The sequence below is a fragment of the Osmia bicornis genome, chromosome 2 (genome assembly GCF_907164935.1).
Source record: "Osmia bicornis bicornis chromosome 2, iOsmBic2.1, whole genome shotgun sequence".
In the NCBI taxonomy this organism is placed as follows: Eukaryota; Metazoa; Arthropoda; class Insecta; order Hymenoptera; family Megachilidae; genus Osmia; species Osmia bicornis.
This window is the reverse complement of record NC_060217.1, coordinates 11,704,385-11,727,151: the sequence shown is the minus strand read 5'-3', so window position 1 is coordinate 11,727,151 and position 22,767 is coordinate 11,704,385. Positions and strand designations below refer to the sequence as shown.

General features: G+C 31.8%; 1 protein-coding gene across 10 annotated transcripts in view; it reads left to right on the top strand.

Annotated features, from left to right (window-relative positions):
- Positions 1 to 22,767, top strand: part of LOC114871438 (nuclear receptor coactivator 2) — a 131,331-nt gene that overhangs the window by 80,980 nt on the left and 27,584 nt on the right. For all 10 annotated transcript variants that reach the window (XM_029177332.2, XM_029177339.2, XM_029177330.2 and 7 more), the window contains 3 exons: positions 3,698 to 3,805; positions 10,567 to 10,705; positions 22,636 to 22,752. In XM_029177332.2, coding sequence (XP_029033165.2) covers positions 3,698 to 3,805; positions 10,567 to 10,705; positions 22,636 to 22,752 — 364 coding nt within the window. The remainder of the gene's footprint in view (positions 1 to 3,697; positions 3,806 to 10,566; positions 10,706 to 22,635; positions 22,753 to 22,767) is intronic.

The following is a 22,767-nucleotide window of genomic DNA, read 5'->3' as shown; positions in this document are numbered from 1 at the left end:
GGCCCGTCATCCGAGGGTTAATAATAAGTAATTAAAGTTTGTTTTTGTATACGTACTAATTTTATGTCCTCAATATTACTTCTATTATACTAATTATATTTTGGCGCCACTTTTCAAAAATACAGAAATGCGGGAAAATATTTAAATTTAAAATGCGAGGTAAGAAGGCTTAGTACTTATTAAAGGCACCAAATCAATTTGTACATCTAATATGTATCTATACTTTTGGCAGATACCTTCTTAATAATTTTAGCATAATTAAAAATTACAGATATCAGAAATTTATAATGTAAATATGTTTTCAAGAAATATTATTCAATTTATATAGCATCTATAACAGGTTTACAAATATTTTCTCCTCAAAGGGTTAATTTGAATGAAAACAATGGTAAAGAAAATGAAACAAAGGAAAAACAATTGGTTAAAAATATTTTCCCAAGTTGTTGTTGAATTGCGCGATACACCTCGTTGTAGTGTTGACCCCATGACTTTTATCGATATCGTGCATCGCAAGAGGTAGAGGAAAATTTTGCGTAGGTAGATTCGTAGATGCAACTAACCGTGTAATGTGTACCTATCTGTGTTCTATCAGCCATAAGTTCGCTCGTTTCACAGCTGTCTTCTCATGGTTATTGCCTATTTATCATTCGCTGACTAATATCTCCTATTTTATATCATCGAATCAAAAACAAGTTATCGTCGAGGCTTATTAGAGTCAAGTTTTATAATTACTCAACCTCATTAATCGATTATGAGACGGATGGTAACGATAAGAGGATAATGATAGTACATAATGCATTATCGAGGTATTTTTCTGTATTATTTATTCAAAACGAGTGTAGAGAGTTATGTTGACATAGGCACTGATTGTTTTAACCCTAACCGATTCTTCTAGCGGTTTCAGACCTGAAAAAGGAGCCCACGAATATTCTGCCATCGCAAGGATAAATAGACGGATATTGTTCCAAAAGGTTCTGGTCGTGGTTCAGTATAAAATGGGCGGGATTAAAATTTCAGCTTCGTGTCAACGACTGCTCAGATTAGAATCTTGATATTCTGTGTTCTTAATTTATTACTCACGTACCAACAATAAGAGCGGCTCTTGCAATTATATCTATAAATTTATCTCTAAAATATTATATGTAATTCTGGTATCTTCGTATTTGTAAATTTGTGATTGTTTAAATCATGTAAGAAAAATTGAAGATCTCTCGTTCAATATCTCTTTTTATCATACAAAACCTCGTGTCGTTGGTGACATGATTTCAAAATGATTTCTTATTACATTTCTATATTTAATGCCTAATTAAATCAGTCGCGTGATTAAGGCAAATCGAATAATATCCCAATAATGAAAATCGACCTGGTAGTTTAGGCCCCGCCTTATTATTACATATATACTAAGCTCAACCTTCCCTCCTACGGTAGTTGAATAAAAAACAAAAGATATTAAGAACTAATAGAAAAATAAAGCTTATTGATATTTATAAGAGAAATATGTAATGGAGATAGTGTTATCAATTGATAAAGTGTTAAGACTTAGTAAGTGCTTATATTGATGATTGCAATCACTGTTTCTAAATTAAAAGTATTTTTAAATTTATCACAATTTTTATATAACAGAATTTCTATCGGCTGTGAGAAGTGTAATTGTGAAGAGGTTAATGATAAAATCTGTATTTATAAGATTTGGGTTCTTCGTGGAGTTTTGGAAATTGTTCTCATTAATAGTTTTTTCAATATCAACTTTTTTAACATGGATATTGGCTAATAATATTGTAGATAAAATATTTGGAACAAAATCGTTATTTTTACGAAATTCAATTCTTTCGTGTCATATACTTACATATGTTTTCAAATTCTGTAGGTACATACACTCGTGATCAGATCAGGCTTCCAAAGAAAATGCCTCGTTTTCGACTTTCTTCGGAGGCATTTCTGGAAAAAAATGACGATGTAGGGGAAAAACTTGAATTAATGTTTACTTTCTTATTCGTACTTTTCACTTATATACTGAAAACGATATTATTTTTCTGCTAAATTTTAATATCAATATTTTGAAAATTCCTATTTTGCTTATATCGCTATTTTTCCTAAAGAATCCTGATTTTATCGCTTATCGATTTTATTCTTAAAATGAAAGTTTTCTTTGGAAGTACACGTTGTACCTTTTCAAAAAAAGAGTAGCGCAGTATCTACCTAATTACAAAAGGTTTGAATATACTCTCAAGTACTACTTCTTTTTCTTTCTCAAATATTGTCAATTATTCAGTGGAACTGAAACTTACTTGCAATTTAGTTTTGTCCCATCGCTAATGATATCTCTTGTCAGTAATTGACTGTAATCAAACTTTTCTGGCACGTGGCTTCTGAATAAAGCTAATTATATATCGTGTATGTACAACTCTACGGGAAATTTCTATAATTATTTAACGTATTATCCCACCTACGAAAGGTACCAATAATAATCCCTTAATAGACAGGCGTTAAATTAACGTCGTGCAACAATAGGACAAAGAAGATTTGTTGGACGGAAAAATTATTTATCGAGTTTGAAACGATCAAGTGTGCAATTGTTATAGAACGGATAGCGCATCGAAAGGGTTAATTATCAGGCGTGAATTATTTATCAGGTTGGTGGTGTATCGAAATAAACGCAAACGGCGATGAGTTCGCGTTTTATGAACGCGTTCCATCTATTCCTTTCGGTCTTGCCGCGTGTATCCTTGACCATAATTGTCCTGCGTCCCTTCAAAACGCGTCGCGAATTCTCTCATGCATATTACAATGCAACACGCGATAGGAGAGACGTCCACTCACGTGTCGATAAACGAACGCATAAAATATACGCATGTCGTTGGAACTGCCTACATCCTTGGCGTAAAATGCACAATAAAAGAGATTCAAATGTGTGGACGTAGGGCAATTACGGTTACACGAATAATATGCCGAGACAGATATCGTGAAAATTGCCAGTTATTCAACAATTATTCAAAAAGGTAGAAAAAAGATTCATCTTTCTCGTATGCCTGATTGTGAATGTCTCCAAAGAACCGGTATTTCTTGGGACGTTATGTAATTTTTTTCTTTTATTTTAAATTCTCTGCTTTTTCTTTAATTCAAGATTTATTTTTAAAAAGTCAGGATAACTCCATTTATTATATTCTTCCACCACTTTTAAAGTACACAAAACCTCGGGAAAATATTTAAATTTAAAATAATAATTAAGAAGGCGTAGTACTGAAGGGACCTAATTAATTTGCACACTTAATAGATATTTTGCTTGGAGGAGGAGATGAATTTTGGTGTCATTCTTTTTGAATAATTTTTCATCTTTGGCTGATGAATTCGGGTTTAATATACTTTATTTATTTTCAATTTAACATTCGGAGTGGAAGATACACTGGAATTTCAATTATTAATTATTAAATTTTCCAATTAAGGCTTTGGGCTTATTATCCTACGTTATTAGTAATAACGTTATTAAACATTTTGTTCTCTTTTCTTTTCTTAATTATTTGATTTCATTACATTTAACGGTAAATTAAGAATTTATCAATAAAATTTTATTTGTAAGGAAAATAAGTACACTACTGGCTGTTTTGTACTCTCTTCTACGATTTTTCAAATTTGAAGATCTGTATAAAATTCGAAATTGATAAAGTGTATTAAAATTGTATTTTATTTTTTGTTACAGGCCTAGCCCGTGTGAACTACAGGACCCGTTGTGGGTCAAAATGAGTGCGATTACTGGCAGCATCACCAAGAAAAGAAAGAAATCCGATGCCAAGCCTCAGTCGCAGATGTAAGTAGAAATTTCATTTTCTTTTTTAACTAATTATCAAGAATTATATATGTACGTAGAACAGCATCGTTAAATTTTTGACAAGTTTCTACGAATTACTTGAAATTATTAGCATAATTGTAATTGAAGGAAATCGGTCAAAATAATAATTATTATTATTATCGTGTAGGACGTTAGTTACTGTTATAAATGCAATGAGTTGCTCAAAAATTATTACCGCCATAAACGGGACCAGTAAACCCTTAAATATGTAAATTGCGTAAATGCAGCATGGAAAATTGAACGTTTTATTAAATCAATGTGAATACTGGTCGCTGTTTGACGTAAATCAAAATGAAATAATGTCCGAGGATTATGTTAAGTACGCTGTTTATGATAGCAAAACTTGAGAGGATTGAATAAGAAGAAAGAATCATGATTTCTAAACAGTGCAATCAATTCAAATCTCGAGAAATTCAGATTGAGCTCTTAATAATCATTACTAAGCGATTTCTCACCGATCATAGAAGATTATCATTACGTACTTTTCTTACTGTTTCTCAATTTATTAGAGTGCATATTCGCTTTTTCAAATCATTCTGCGTTTAATACTTATTCATTTGACTTTCAATCATGTCTCGTTACACGCCTTTCGTGCAACTTTTTTTTTTTTTAATTTGCATACAGTGTAACGAATGAACATTATACGGATTACAGTTTGCTAATATACCTATTTTAGATATGGGAAAAATAATAATGAACTATACACTCGCGATCAAATCAGGTTTTCTTAATGATTACAATATTATATTATTATTTGTAATCATTTTTGAAGATTATTAAAATTTTGAGAATTACTGCTTCTTTTATATCTTTATATTTTTCAATGTACAGCCGTGAATAAATCAGTAATTAAATTAGTAAATTTAATTATTATGTTTCTTTTTAACTCTCAGATGGCAACGGGTTACCGAAAGAAAAAACAAAAGAATTTAAATTTAATTTCAAATATTTTTCTAAAAAGGCTAAAATAACGAAGAATTGAAATTAATTTATCTACTTCGTAAAATTTCATGAGAATAAAATTTCTGTGCAACTTGGGCCTCCTCATTTTTTTCTGAATTCTCTGCTTCGAACGGTTAAATGATAGACAACTAGTTGTAAGACATAAATGGAAAATTGGTCACAGTTACGTTTACTTGATTGATCGTAAATGTCCGTGTACACTTCCGCATTTTATTTCAGCCCTTTACATATTCATCAGTCTGCATTATACGTATAAAAGCGGCCGTAATTATCGGGCTAAATGCGATAAGTAAAGTGAACGCTTAACATGCAGCATGGGTCCATTTTAATTTGATACCTATCTAGTTCGTCGGGAAGTTAAATCATGCGTATCCGCTGCGCGTGTCAGTGTCGAACGGCGGTAGTTTTCGAATTGATAGCAAGTCGTGTAGTTTATTTAATAATAAAGAAAAAAATTCGTTCTAAACTTATAATATAAAATCATAAATTACTTATTACAAATTTTTGCATTTTAAATGAACTGACATTTTTTATTTTTTGCAAAACTTAGGAGTTATTACTCTTTTAAAGTATTTATTTTATAGGATCATAGTTTAATGAAGTATAAAGTGAAATATAAGGAATTGATTTTCTTGATTTGAAATATGAGAATACCTACTTAAAGTAACTAAGTTTCACTTTCTTTTCGTTTATTTATTTTTTAATATACCTGTTTATAAAGTTATAAATATCTTGAATTTTCCTAACAATCTATCCTCAATATACTCAATACATCAGCTTCTCGATAGCAAAATGAACAATCCTTTCACTTTTTTCATTGGTATTACTCCGTTGCGAGTATGTTATTATCTTTAATCGAGGGTGCAAGTTTTCTAACACGAAACGGGTGAAAGATCAGTAACCACATTTCATCTTTGGTTAAAAACTCTCGACTCTTACTTTTCCCCGACACGTTGATTCGTTCGAGTGATTACCAGAGCACCGATCGTAAAAACCGTCAATCATCGACATAGCGGCCACCTTTTTGCACCGTTTCTTCGTCTACCGTGGATTCATTTATCGGACGTTCATTTTTTTATTTTTCTTCTGACAAAAAATCATTCGGTTTATCAAAAGTTCATACGTGTACGAAATACGCGAGGGAAGAAAGAGAGAGTCCCTAGCGAGAAATGGTCCAGTGTGTCGATGCGTTTTCAACATTAAACGGCCGGCCTGGTAAAAAGAGATTGAGTGCATCGCGTCCGGACACACCGTGACGAGAAACATTTCGTGAAAGAAATGAAAAGAAAAAGAAAAGAAAAGAAAAAAATAAGAAGCGTGAATCGTAGACAATCGTGCGAACGAATTGCACTCGAGTCCGTAACGAAACATCGAGAAACTGCGTTGGCGAAGCAACAGACCCAACGATGAAGCAACTTCATCGCGATGGAAGTACTTACACAGCTGTCCTTACCGAAGTGAGAGTCACTGTTCAATGATGTGACGTCAGGCAAGGTCAGCTGAACGTTTCAACGGGACTAACGTTGATTCAGCATCTAATAATTTTCTTTCTATGAAATTTAATAAACGAACGAGCCGCCTCGAGTCCTCGTTTCGCGTCGCCTCGCCTCGCCTCCCGTTCCTTTGGTTAAACGATCCTCTCTCGTCGGTTCCAGAGGAATTTTCTTAACCTTTCTGCATCGTTCAAAGTTTTATTAGATTCGGTATCATTCGGTACATTTATATTATTAAAAAAAAAAACAAAATTAATGTTATATTTCATAAATGAATTCTTTAATTACCTTTAACCCTTTGATAATTGTTCTTGATATTACGCTGATTGACTTTGGACTTTGACTTTGGTGCAAGCCTTCAATTTACTATGCTAAAAAATATTTAATCAAATATGTTTTACTGCTGCCCTTTTTATTTACCATTAAGTGTTATTTAAGTTTATTTAGAATAAATTTTAATTTGTTAACCAAGTTTATTAACCAAGGGGCCCTTGAAGGTTTAATAAGCCTGCGACCCTAGGAATCTTAACACTAGAACTACCAACGTTTAACGCGCGCTTATTTTTAAGTTGAAAATATTGTAACCAAAAATACTCGGATAAAATTTATAATTTAAAATGATAAACTGTAAACCAGTCATTTTGACCCCTTTGATAGTTCTCCTACCAGCCCTCCCCTGTGACTGGGTCGATCATGATATAAATCTATGAAAGGTATATAACAGTATTTTGATATAAATTATGGCACTTAAATTTTGTTTATCACAGTTCACCTGTGATCCATGTAATTAACACTTCGACTAATTGGCATATAAATTCTCTGTTTTACATTTACTTATCATGTGCGAATTATAAAATGAAAAATGGTAATTTTGTGGTATATGTACAGAATTGAAAAGTCATGTAACCCTTTTTTCTTTTTGAAAAAATAGATTTTGCAGTAGTAATAGAACAATATTAGCTAGAGAGGTTTCTTAACGACATAGAAAATCTGCAAGCTTCTAAACTGTGTAATGGCTAAAGATAATACGACAAATAGGGCAAGCTTAATGGGAAGAATAAATCATCATTGGAATGACAATATCCACTTGTGGGAAATGGCAATTAAGCGCGCAGGAAGCCTCCCGTATAGATCATAGTAATCAGTCCCAAAGGCAATTCAACCGAATGCTAAAATATAACGTAAATTGCATGGAAAATAAATAATTCGAAACTGTAGTATTTTTTCTTCTTCTCTTACATAAAGAAAAATCATTCGTTTCTAAAGACAGCTAATAAAACGTCGGTTTACTCGAAGATGAAAAGTGATTGTAAGAAATTGTTAGGGATTAAATTGTGAGTTCTTACGGTGTTCAGCAGCGTGAAAAAATTCAAGGTTTCCGGTAAGAACTTGAAAACAGGTCGAAAAGTTATATACCTTGTGATGTATTATTACAGGAAAGTAACAATTTGCCTTAAATATTTTATAGTCTCTTATTCGTTTTTCTTTGTGTTTCGTAAGAGAACGTGTTCGATGACTAATACACTTCGTACTTGCTTGATTAAATATTATATGTATAATTATAGAATATAATTAAATGAAAAGTGTAAGTTTCAATAAAATTCAATGTAAATAATGTAATTGATCAAAATTTACATGTATAATGGGTTGAAAAGGTTTCAGTACATCAAGTTTTATTGTAATAATTTTAATTGAGGATTAAAATACTATTATAACGTTATTCTGTAATAATATAATAAGTAGTATAACAATACAATACGTAACAAATGAAATGCAGTATGATATTTCATTTGATTTCTGCTTCGTTGATATCGTTAGATCTCTGATCACTTGCAGCTGTTCAATTCTTAAATATTTGTTGATTCTGTGTAATGGCTAAATTGACTGTTGATTCTGTGGTTGCTAAAATTTCTAGTTTCATAATTATTCACATTATTTTATATAGTTACGGATATAATAGATATTTTTTTTAATTCAGTTTCATTCCATTTGCTTTTTATTTCACCAAATTTATTGTTCTCTCTTTTATTCGTTTAATATTCTATTTTAATTGGTATTTTATCAGATATCACTCATTTTGATATACAGTGGGTGATCAAATTATTAAAGCCACGGTATGAAACATGGGTTTTTCGTGTTTCTGTAGAAATAGAGCCACAATTTTAAGGTTTTTACATTGTGTAACTTTTAATCAATAATCCTCCACTACTAATATACAAAATAATACTTATAAAAATAAACAAATACATTTGAAAGATTATATTTACACATCTATGTTAGTATTTATACTTTCGATTTATACGATGGAGTTTAAGCAATTCATTTTGATTGCTTTATTTCTGGCCCATACTTCTTTCAAACGTTCAATCAATTGATATTTATTACTAATAATAAATATTTCCAAAAATTTTCGATGGGGTTGAGGTCCGGAGAATTTCCAGGCCAGTCAAGAACTTTCACTTCTTTCAACTGTGTATCATAATTTTACAAGTATCAATACATCATAAAAAAATAATAATAACTCTGTTTAACTCAGCTTTCATTTAAGAATTAATCATTTTTATGTAAAATCGTCAATTTATGTGAGTGCCTCTAATAATTTGATCACCCTCTGTATGTAGTAGTCGCATAAGAAGAAAACATTTTTACATATATGTGTAAAATGTCTCAAGATACCTGATTTTCATAGAAATTAACTAGCATGAGTTGCATTCAAATATTTTCACCCAGGAAATTCCATTTCACGAAAGAAATTCAGCTACGATTGATTTGTGACCCGGCAATAAACGTTCCGACCCCATGATTTATCATCCCCTCGTCATAGATCGTTTCTCCAGCATTTCTGGAACAAAAGTTCGGGATAACAGCGACCTATTAGTGGCTGTGAAAAGATTAACGAGCGAACTGCAAGAATCCGGAAGATTGATGCAACCATTTTAGTAGGATTTCACTGCGATTGAAGTCTGCATGCTGGAATTGTAACAGATTTCGCGAAACAATATGATGAATGATGATTTATGCACGTTAGTCTGAGAATTTAATTGAGATAAACGGTATGAAATCTCACAGAAATTTACTTACAATTAAAATAATTAAAAACATTTTTCTAAATTAAGGGGGGGGGTCTAAGTTCCGGGCTCAACTTTCCTGAGGGTTTCGTTGTATCCCTTCCATTTACTATGTTAAAGAATATTAAAAGTAAATTTTGTCTACTGTCGCTTCTTTCTTTTAATTTTATTTTAAATAAGGGGGCTCTCGAAAGTTTCATAGCCCCGGACCCCAAAAATCTTGATCCGATCCTGGCTAAAATCTATTAATGGGTGAAATGTATGGCGAGTTTATCTATGAAACTACATCGGTCTAACTTGATTCATGCTATTTTCATCATATAACGACATTAGAACCACATCTGTACAGCAGTAATTTCTTGTCACGCAGTTAATTATTCAGAAGTTATCGTTTTGCAATTAGGCCATCGTTGCTCTGAATGCTTTATGACATTCAAAAATATTGCACATTAAACGCTGCAGGATGTTTAATCGGTTTTTATCAGACACCTGAACCGAGGTGGTGTTATCAATAGCTCTCTAGATCTTCCTTATCACATTTCAGATGATTCTCCGATGTACATATATTAAGTTTCTGGTAACAGTTGCACAATTATGGCATACGATAACGATTAACGAAGTTCTTTGTTTGAAGTATTGATTCGCGAAATGCTAATTAATCAGGAGTAATGAAATACCTTTAATCAGAATTGAGTAATTGTATTGTTCCAATGGAATTTAATCCCATATTTCCTAAATTAAAAAATTTCTAAGAGACCTGACAATGCCACTCATACGTATTTGAAGCTTTGAAGTTATTGAACATTTCATTAGGTAATATTTTTATTTTGAAAAAATCTGATCTAATATTTTCACTGTATCATTATATGTATTATCTATAATTTCAAGTATCTAATACAAGTATTTCGAGTCAAATAGGTTGTAGAATTTTTAATTACACAGGTAATGAAATCGTCTGAAAATTCAATCACGGTAATTTTATTTTCATTAACTGTATTACTTGCTAAAATGAAAAAGTAAATAATTTTCTAATATGAATTATCAAAACTCTGAAATATTTATAAGAAACGTAACATTAAAATAGCCATAGATCTCGATAAAGCCGTGAGGTTCTGAAGGTGTTAAGGAATGATTTATTGATAAGAATTACGATCGCGAGCAAACTCCAATGATTTGTCATTTTGATTGTTTACAGTAACAAGTGCCTTAACGAAAAAAGACGACGGAACCAGGAGAACCTGTTTATCGATGAGCTTGCCGAGCTGATTTCCGTCACGGACATGAGCTCTGGCAAGACTGACAAACGCCAGATCCTTCAGAGAACCGTCGACCAGGTAAGAAGACAGATTTCTACCTTTCTGCCTTTCAAATGGCTGATCGATAAACTTACCAAGTCCTTCAAGATTACGTCGAACGAACGTCGCTTTTTTACCACGTCTTGCCATCTTACAATGGAATTCTAGAAATTCCTTTCCTTTAAGAATCAATTACAATGTACTTATAGTCATTTTCTTCTTATCTTTTTCAATTTTATTATTCTTAATGATCCTTTACCTTATCTCGTTAACAGGGTCATTAAACTCGTTCATACTCAAAGTTGACATTTAACATAACATTTTATTGTTACTTGTAATAATTACAGTGAGAAGGAAAAATAAGTGGACGGTGTTCAAAATAAAATACCTCGGTTAAAATTGAACTAAATAACTTGAGGTTTTTTGAGAAGCTATAAAAATTAATTCACTAAAATATGTATTTTCACCGTTTTAAAAAATTACAATTTTTTGAAATTATATTACTTTTTTAAACATAGTACTCTAATACTTCTTTACGTAGAATATAAGCATATGCAATTTCATTTGAAATTTCTTCTATAACAAATAAGTCATTTTAGTAAATTAAAAAAATGACAGACTTATGTATCAAACTAGTAATCGTGCTTGCCAGGTGGTAGACTGTTAATTCCTAATACTAATTAAATGAGAAGCTAATTTATCCTTTATGAGTCATTCGAAAGTCACGAAAATTAAACTGCATCCTTTCAGAACCGATCGATTGTCTTTTTTTTTTAATGACCGTTAGCAAGTTATTTCCAATGAGAAATTATCGTAGAACATGTTCCACTAGTAGTCCCGCGACTCGCCACGTTATTCTTGAACTCGTCGATCGATAAGGTATTTACTCGCGCGTATCGTTTAAGTGAAATAAAAATTTCAACGCATGCGTCGTATTTTACATTGATTTCTTGGCATACCGGCCGGCTAATCATATTCTTCTTTGCCTCCATTTTTTATCATCATTAAAAGCAAAATCATACCGCAACTCCATCATGAGCTGAATATAATTATTTCATTAACCCATTTGCATCATACGAAAGAATGGAAAATATGCCCTTATCACCAATGTTTTTTCTTTTTACACTATACACTAATTATCACACGTACATATACGTTAATGATGCAAATGGATTAAACTTCAATTCAGAATATGTATGTAGAAGTGCTTAATTAAGAATTCGAATTTGTTTAAATTGTTTTTCAATTGATATTCTGCTAATTATTTAAATTCGTAAATGTAGGGTTCATACGATGGAAAATGAATTCGAAAATCAGAGTCCCAAATAGAACTCAAATTTTTAGTTTTTGATTTCTGAGTCTGTCGAATGCGAAAAATAAAATTGAACAGGGCAGATCGAAGGATTGCGCTCTGAAGCAGTTCAAAGTGGGTTGATCCGCTCGAAAACCGTGATATCTTGGTGATTAAATAAAATAATCAGTCTTTCGTTCTCTACATTTTATGCGATACATCATTTTATCGTGATAAGTGTTTTATCGAAACGGAACTTTGTACCCCATCATTTAATTCAACTTTCTTTTCTCGAAGTCGAAATTCGTAATGTTTAACCCTTTTAGTAATTATGAGCGAAATCAGTAGATGACGGATATATTCGCATTGTGAAAAATTATGGCCCACGATCAGCAGAGAATTGGCCGTCAGGAGTTCGGGAAAACTTTCGGTGGGTCAGTAGGAATTTAGAGGCTAATTAATTAAAATTAATTAAAATTAGGGCTCGCTATTTCATTAAATTCCCAGTAAAAATTTAAATTCCAATCTACCCCAATTACGGTACTTCAGTTTCTCAAAATATAATGAAATGGTACTATAGGGACAGAAGACCATTTCACATTTATTTAGGTATCTACTCTAATATTAAAAATTGCATCATTTTTTTTCTAAATTGGTCTCGTGTAAAAATTAAGTATAAGTAATGCGTGATAAATTTTGAGTATTGTGAGTTGTGAGTCCTCTACTTCTTATATTACCATTTTTTCTAAGGTAGAGCTTACAAAAGCGATGCGTATTAACATTTATTTCATTTCGTATTTTAAGTTATTTATTTAATATGACATAGAGCGACAAGTTCGTGCATCTTTAATAATGAACCATAATGTTTAAAGAATTAAAATTTCCTCTTCGAAATTGTTTTATGATATTCAATATTAATGAAGTTTAACAAAAGTACTTTGAAACAATTTGTTTAAATTTAACATAAATGCTGACTTTTTTTACGAGTTGTTTAAGGTTTTAGCTCTTTCGAATTGCTTTCGGGAGTCCTGAAATCAGTCACTGATTTAAGGTCGTCTCGACTTGTTACACAACGTTCGCTAAGGCAGAGCCCTTGAGACTCATTATGAATACAGTATGTTGAGATTTCGGATCTCGAAATCTTAGAACTTGGTAACATGTCGTAACTGTGCCTAATAACGAGCGAACATCTGAACTTGACTGAAATTTTAAACAGTTCTACCTTCGAATTCCCTTTTAACTTAATTTAATGGCAGTACGCAGATAGCAATATAATGTCATATGTGACACCACTTAATTAATAAGTTTTAGAACAAATTTTTAATGCGATAAAGCAAGTGCAGGCGGTTTTAATTTAACCCTCCATAGGCAAAGTGGATCGTTTGAATAAAGTTGTGAGATACTTTTCAAAGTCCCTGCTATATTATACAATCATTCGTTATGTGAAATGTTTAAAACTTTCCCCCATAAAAGTAAAAATTTAAACAAAAGTCAAATTTCGCTTTCGTCGTCAAATATTAAAGTTTTAATTTCTTTTAGCTCAAGCTTAATATCTTCAGACTTAAATTACAACCCCTTGAAAATTCAGTTATTTTTCAATCAATAAAACTATATTAGAAAGTTCCAAAGTAATTTGCAATTAAAATATAAAATAAATACAAATCAGAATGTTAATGCCTCGAATATTATTTGTTATTTTAAATTATAAAATATCAAGTAAAGAAATTGTGATTGTCTAAAGTAACATTTTTTCCACTGAAGAAAATGTAACGATGGATAAGCAGACACGAATATGTTAATTATTACAAGTTCAGGCGAATTAACTTCGACTGATTAATCTTAACTGATATTGGTAATAGAGTGTTATTGATGACTAACATTTACACTACTAAAATAATCTAATCAACGTGTTAATTATTTATTGACGATTTTTGATCAAATTCTGTACAATATTTATTACAAGAAATGATATTGCATAGATATTTTTAAACGATATAATAAATAAATCCTTGCTTTAGAATCTTCTTTCGCGCGGTATAATTCAATTAGTAAATTACTATACTTGCGTATAAAAATACGATGGTTTTTTTTGGAACATTATATAAGAGATACAAACAAAACGAGAGATAAAATAAAAATTATGAGGGAAACACATGTTTAGTAATTACACAAATTACAAAAAATCTACTCTACACACACACACGCATTACTATCATTGATTATAATTTTTAAATGTTATCATAATTTTAATGAAACTCCATACAAAATTACGTAAATATTTTCACATTTACTTATAACAAGCTACATTATCTTATTATTTATTATCTTCCATTTCTTTTTCTTTTTTTTTAGCTCTAGATCAACTTTTTTTCTATAAAACATGTACATATCCTTATTGCTTCTGTATTTGAATATTATTTAATTATCAATAAAAAAGTTTCACTCGAGTTTAAAATGAAGAAATATTGCAAATTATGCAATATTTATTCTCTTCACTTATTTATCATACTTATATCTTATAACTGTGACCTAAATTATGAAACTGAAAATATGATAAGGGAAAGGTAGCTGCTTTAAAATTCATTAAGAATTGTCGTTTAAAAAATCATTAACTAAGAGATACATTTATTGATAAGGTTTAAGAACGCAAAGTATGCGAAGTATGAAAGAAAAATTGATCAACCGAAACATCTTCGTAAACGATGATATAACTCGGGTAATATCAGGATGGAAGACCGTTTCTATTCGAGTAACTGTAAATTAATGGCCAATTTAATCGTTTGATCCTTTTTACTTGAAGAATCGGAGGAACAATGAATATTCGTTCTACCCTTTCATCGATTAAATAACATTTCTAATAGCTTGACAGGTTATATAATTCAGCAAGATTATTATTATTAGTTAGGTAGGCTGTTACGGTTTTTGCTGGGAAGGGTATATTTCACTTTTATGGAATATATAATAGCATCGGAAACATAAAATATGTAAGTTTTCCATCTGTCCATAATAATTTCATCATCCACTGTATATTGAGAGAAGGGCGAGAACTCGGAACATCATCATTCTTTCTGGGGAAGCCTGATTTGTTCGCTAGTGTACGTTTGTATACATATTAAAGTGTCTATTTTAACATACAAACATAAATAAATGAATTATGTGCATAAAATTCTATTTACAATAAAGTATTTTCTATTGCATGCTTTCTATTTCAAAGTGAATCAGTGAATTAAACAAAGGAGTCCAAATAAATTCGTCAAGTCTGATTGACATGTAGAAGGAGAATGTACTTTGTTTACCGATTAAAAACAATAAAAATATCGAGAAAAGTGTCGGCGACGAGTCGGTTTTAACGAAGCAAATCAGGTCGAATTTACGAAAATAAACGGCATCGTAAATCGTAGGTGTTCGATTCTGTTGTGCTGGAAAGAAGTGCAGACGTCTATCGATTAAAATTCCTCGAATCGTAACGCGGGATTGTCGAAGTTAAACGTAATCGATCACGATCCCAAGCATCACGAGCGATGAATCGTTCAATACAGCAGCGAATCATTACCGTATCAAGCTCGATAATTGATGCTCCTTTTCCATGCGTTAATATTCCTCTTGAGAATCGATAAAATTACCGACATTAATAAGACGTTCGATCAAATGAACCGAGCAATTTGTATCGCGATTTCACGACGCCCTTTTCGCTAAGTAGGTATTTAATCCCGCTTCCACGGGATATTCTGGCATTAATCTACGGGGTGAACCGTGTGAATCGCGGAAGGATAAGTAGAATATTTTTGTCAGGACGATTTGAGGTTTATCGTGCACCCTGCATGCCTTTTAAGGAAAATCTCTTTTCTTGGCTAGATTTCTTAGAGAAAATTGACGAAAGAATATTTTTTTCTTTTCTTCTAGTAAAAGGATTTACAAATGTAAGATTTATTGTAAATTTTGAAACTTGGGTAACTCATTATTTTAACTATTTAATAATGTCGTTTGATTTATTTCTTTTTGTGATTTATACTTTTTTGATTTTCTTTTAATGGTGTAAAATTCACAAATAAAATTTCACGTGGGTCTTTATTTCAAGATTTACATTCTGTAAATTATTTTACATGTATACCTACCTCTAAAGAAATGAATAAAATAACAAGATTTATTAGCTCGTTTTATACTGCATTAATTGTAGCACAGCAGGTGCAGATTTATTTTGACCTAATTACAAAAATAAAATGCGCAAAGTGTAGAAAATTTATTTGCAAAGCTCGTGCAAAAAGTAAAACTATTCTCTGTATTAAACGGACCTAAATACATATTGCATATTCCATATTTGCACATATGAAACATGTTACACATTTTCCAAACATTGAAATAATTACTTTCTGTGAAACATAAAATATTAAAGAAGTAGAATATTAAAAAACATTTATCATCATATCCTTTATAATTATTGTTATAAAGTATCTTGTTACACGTGTCCATTTTCACTATTACACTGTACGTGTTAAATATGTTGTCATTAATCATGAACAGATTATTCTGTTATCATCGTCACAATATTGTTTCACGAATCTCCAGATTGCTTGATTGAAAATCGTTGAAACGGGAAATACCACCCGGTACATGGATTAATTTATAATCGATACGTTCAATCTCACGTTTTATTTTGCCGTGTTGCGCGATTAAGAAGTTCATTCATCATATCGCGATGTGTTCACGATGCGGCTCCGACTTTCTTGGTTTTTAAACACGTCGAGTCATTTGTTAACCATTCGTCCGCTTCGAAAACTGGTTCCAAAAGATTCACCTGTATCAGTCGATAAGAGGTGTTCCGTTCTCCATTGAAGCATTCTCATACTTTCTCACCTAGATATCAACTGCTCAAAGAACACACTGAATATTCAATTAATAATAATCAGCTGATTAAATTATTTAGCTGAACTGTTAGATGCAAAAAGATATCGGTGTCAAAAATCAATTTTCAGAAGAGTTAGATATTTTTTATCAGTTGATTAAATTATTTAATTGAACTGTTGGATGCAGGTATCGGTGTAAAAAATCAATTTTCACAAGAGATGTAATTGCTGTCAGACTATTTTTTATTAATTATTCTTTAATTTTTGATTTTACAAAATTGATCAATTTTTCTAAATGGGGTCATATTCTATCCGAGATAACATTGAAATATTCTCGCAAAATTGTCGCGTAATTCAACGAGATCCAATTTCGTTTTTCTCGGAAAATGAATAGTGACTTGAAATAAAGAAATAAATCTTTTTGCGTTCGGTCGGGATGTCCACCTCTCGTCGAATAAATCAGTCGAATTAGAAAATAAATTTCTCGGTGAACATGTTAAAAGGCAACACAGAAGAGAAAGGAAAAAAGAAGTAAAGGCAGGAAGAGAGGCGTTGAACAAAGCGGATCTCCTTCGAAGTTAAATGCACTCTCCTTTGGTTGCGGCTCTCTTGTGTGAACTTTATTTCTGGAAGACAGAACGAAATATATCGATAAAATAACTTTCGTCCCGGGTAAAAAAAAAAATGTCAGAGGAAAGAAGACATTCTTCTCCGTCCAATAACATTTTACATAGGACAGCTTAATGAAGTGTTTTTTGCCCTGAGTCCATATGGAAATCACCGACTGCTGCGAATCGCCACTATTTTACGGCAACGTGACAACGATCCGTTTTTATTAAAACTGTTACGAAAATCCAAGCATTCGATGTATTCGCATAACAATAGAATTTCAACTTCAAGTAGTCTAACGATTAGAATATTAAATATATTTAAATTTCAAATTATAATTTGTTTATATAATACTTTTGTATAATACATTAAAAATCCTGTATGTTATATTTGTAAGCCTAAGTATTTAAGGGTTAGTTTATTAAAAGGAAAGAGCAGGGTGCGATCGTACTTCCTACGCTCGCTGCTAGAGGGATCATCCATCATTTGCAAGTCCCTACTTTCTCGCAAGTACACACCTCACTATTCATCCAAACATGCAAAATATCATATAATTCGTGGTACAAGTGAAAAAAGCAATTTCTTGCGTAAAAATAAATTGGGAATGCAGAATAAATTTTTATACGAGGTTTTGTTTTCAAGAAAATTAATTTTGATGATTTAAAATTAATGATCGTAAGAAACGATCATGACTATTCTGTTCGTACTTGTAAACAATATTAGGACTTGTAACAGTGTCATAGTTTATCTGCTATTCTTCCTGCTATAATTATCTGTCTGAATCATCAGTATCTATGAACTTATCAGGACAACCTGATTGTATAGTAATAGCGAAGAAAACATTTTCAGCTGTTCATAATTTAAAGAATTAAATGACAAATATTGCTGGGCAAATTTTTTTAATTTAGTTTTCTTAAATACACGTAGAAATTATCTCTCTTCGACATATTTTTAATTATTCCGTGCTTAAGGCACAAGTTTCATTTTCTTTTTCTTCACTTTCTTCCTGAGTGTAGCTATCACAAAAAGAAACATTTAAAAATAACCGGCTTATAGCAATAAGGCGCTTACAGAAGTTAAACCAGGTAGATAGACACGTATAAAATACCGAAAATGTTATAATTAGTCCAAGACAGCATGTAATTGCAAACAATTCCACATTTCATTTGTGAAACTATAGAAAAAGAAGGACAGGACGTAGAAGAGACTCAAACTTCCTGTTTGTTCTCTGCACGTTAGTTCTGTGATTCACGAACGAGGAGCACATGTCGGTTTTTCGCGCCAGGGTCGCGCGATATTTTGTTCCTCCTTTCCCCTCAACCGGCGTGTTGAGGTTATGTTGTATGAAGTAAATTCATGAACTTAGGTCGTAATACATTCGCAAACTAATTCCATAGATTCACAAAGAATCGTTAAAAAAGTACTTCTTGAGAGTTTGTCACGTGACCTTGGATGACGTCACCGAGGCCAATAGGAAACCTTCCAAACGGCGTTATAACCCGAGCTACCGGAGCAAGAGTTCGTGTGACGTCATCTGCGCAGCAGAGCCACGCGCATCCCTTGCCGAACCGACGTGACCGAGGTGGAATCAATTGCTAATTTGCAAGGAAAAACCTTTCTTTCCTTACATCTGCATCCATCTTATTCACGATTATTCAATGACCTATCGGAATGCAATTATAAACACGCATCTATCGATGCATTTACAATAGAACATGAACTTGTACGTCTTGATTTTCATGATTTTTTAATGCAGTTCATGATATTTTCTTTGTTTCTTTAACCTGTTCTTCTATATCGATAACGAACACTCTCGATTAGAGAGAAACATCGATGATTCCGAAAGCGACCGAGGAAGAATTTATCGCGTGCGACGTGTGATGGGACATGAGAGAAATATATACGGTTTAAAGTGAAGGCTAGCGGCAACGTCGCAAACCGTTTGTCGGACTCAGCCACCGAGTCACCGACTTTTCGAGGCCACGGCATGTTGTGTGCCCGTGCGCTTAAAATTCATTTCGATTACGAGCGCGATCTATCGGTGCTAGGAAATATGAGCTCAAGGACGAGCTTTCCCTCCGCGTTCGTGGCTAAATCTCGGTCGGTAATGCAGAGATTTACTTTCTCCCGTGTGTGTTTGCGTTCCACTTTAGCAACTAACCTTGCCACTGTGAATGGCAGTTACACTGCCGTCCATAAGTACGGTCGCGTGCAACTTAGGCTTATTTTGTTTGGTTAAAAGAAGCTTTAGGGGAAGGACAATCCCACCACTCGCTTTATTTATTCATGTTCTTTAGGTATAAAGGCAAGAGATCATGCACTGAAGTGTACATTGCTGGCACGCTAAACTTTTCTAAAGAAAAAAATAATATAGAATTTCATTAAACAAATTTTTTGAAACTATACGCTTCTGTTAACGTCAATCAAAGCATTTTTTTTATTCTTTACAGTACTGGAGTCGAAAATTGATTAGTTCAAAAGATATCTCAGGGAAAGACCACTGGGCTCTCTCTGTCTCTCCCTAAATATATCTCTTTATTATTGCATTTTCGACCGAAGTACTTTGATACTTTTTTTGCTGGGAATAATAAAACGCTTCGATTGATGTATAACAAAATACATCATTCTATTTAGAAAAATGAAGATAACTTTGAAACACTTTCACTTCCGGTACTGACACGTGCGCCACATGGTGTTCCATTCAACGCCATTTAATTTTTCCTAAAGACATTTTGTTTTATCTTTTACTGTTTTAAAGCTACAAGTTTATTTCAAGTTTAGTCGTAAAATTAATATCGGTTGTTTCAAAATTAATAATAATGAATATTTCCGATGAAAGGCAAGAAAGATATGAAATCGAAAGGAAAGAAAACTCAAATCGCTTACGTGTTTTTATGGTAGCCTGAAAGTTTTCCCGTAATCGGTGCTCATGCTGCATTATTATGACGAAGAGGCAGATGAGTAATTGTTTGAAAGTTGTGATAGATAGTACAGATACAGCAGTTTGTTGTATTCAATTATCGCACAAGTCGGAGGAATGTGGATTATCAGTTCAAATATTTGCCAGCTCGGTGCCGATAGTCGTGACAGAATTAAGAATTTCATATGGATCGCACGGAAATTCATGTAACGGTTTGAAAAAAATTTTCCATCGAAATATCATTCAGCTTGTTTATTGTCATTTCTTTTTTCTCTTTCTCATTTTCTTTTTATTTTTGGATCTCTCAATAATGCGGTTCACGTTGAAAGAAAAAAGAAATACTGTTACATTATCATTTCCTTCTGCCTTTCTCAAAATTAGAATCGAATATTTTTCCATTTATATTAAACATTGTTGTTTCTTTTGTTTCTAATTAAAAATTTTTAATGAAACTTCGCAAAAAATTTCCTTACTTTCTCTACAGTTACAATAATTAAATGATTCACATTGAAATCCTTGCTGTATATTCTTTTGTTTTGGCAATTTTGCAATTTCTCATGTAATATGATACCGATGTTGCAATAATGTCTCTGAAATACTTTCATTGTAAGGTACGTGCATCGAATTTCATTTGAATAGTGATTAGCAGGAAGCAAATTTTACTGTTTTGGAAATGGAGTTGCTTCGTTATCTTAACTGTTGCGCAATATTACGCGTGCGATCGTCGCGCGGCTATAAATAAGGAGTAATTTTTAATATTAATACGACGAATGAAAAAATGCAGTCTTGTAAATTATTCATTACATTAAATGCAATGCGTATGTGCCATGGTATGCGATATGAAATGCAATATGCAAGACGAGTTGCAGTGAACAAATGAAATAATGCTGTTTCACGTTATTATTTGTTAATTCGATACAGGAAACAAAGAAGTTACTTATTGCGAAAATACTTAACACGTTGAATACTGAAGGGAGCAGTTGATAGTTGGCACTATGAATTCGATATACCTGAGACATCATTTAATTAAAAATAATTTTAAGTTACATTAGTATTATGTTGAGACTGATAGCTGTACATTTCATGGATTTTTCACTCTTTTAATTTTTTTATTTATTTTATTTATTTAAAAACATAAGTAAAAATAAATACAATTGTTTAAAAATTCACTAAATGTAAAAAGTAACATATTTCTAATATTATCTAATTGATGGACTAGACTATTAGTTCTATTCTTCTCTTTCTATACTTAAATGTAAAATAATCTGATTGTGAAAACGCAATAATTTTACAATAAACAGAGGTGTTAATAAAGTAGAATTTTCTAATGACTTGCAAAAGAGTGATTTAAGAAATGATATGACTGGTATAATTTCTAAAAGCGGGATCAGATCTGGGTTAAAGTGTAAAAGGAAATGAACTTCTCATTTATGTCAGCTTTTTTTTCTGTTCATTTTTTATATTGCAATAGGTGTTAAGAGTGCAGTTTTGATCTGAACTGCATAGAAATGCAAACTACGTAACGCGAAATCAGCGTTGCGTCGTTGCGTTATCTTGGCACGTGAAACTGTAACGACGCAACGAAGAGTTTGCTAACTGTGCCTTATTAGAATGAATTATAAATTCCTTCAACTTGTTATTTCATTTTACCTTTTTCTTGTGGCACTAGAATGTATTCAAATGAAATCACAAGAAAGCGTATGTTTGAATAATTTGCTCAACAGTAGATTCATTCAGTTTATTAAGGAATTTATTACAAAAATATATTTCATTTAGCTTTAAGTATAATCAATCATATTCCTATAAACTTAACTACAATAGTATCGATAACACAGCAAATAAAAAGTATAATAATGAATTTTACAATATTGTTTATTCATAAATTTATCTTTTTTAAATGATAACTGAAACAATGTACTTGTAAGAAATTGCAAATGACCCTATTTCTTAAATAATTAACTTAAACAGTAAAATAATACTTTTTCTATAAATTTAAATATAGCAGATAATATTGCAAACAGAGGTATAATTAATTTTGTTACGTCAATTCCCTGCCATTTAGTGGGAAACAATGGTAGTGGGGAAAAAACCATAAATGTCTCCATTTGTTTTTGAATCTTCAGTAGTGAAGTAATCAAATTTCTATAAATTTAAGTATAAAAATATTAATAAAATAGCGAATATAGAATATTATAGGTAATTAATTTCACGACATCATTTATTTATTTATAAATTTCTTAATTTGATCAATTGACTGTGAATGTGAATGTGTTATTAATCGTGAAATACTTTTTTCTTTGTACAGATTCGGCACATTAGGCAACAGGAAGGCTCGAATAGTCATGCCGTTCAACAGGGGGAAGTGTCTTCATCGAATCCTAACATACTGTCCAACGATCAAGTTGGTCCTATTTTACTCGAGGTATGAATCAACTTA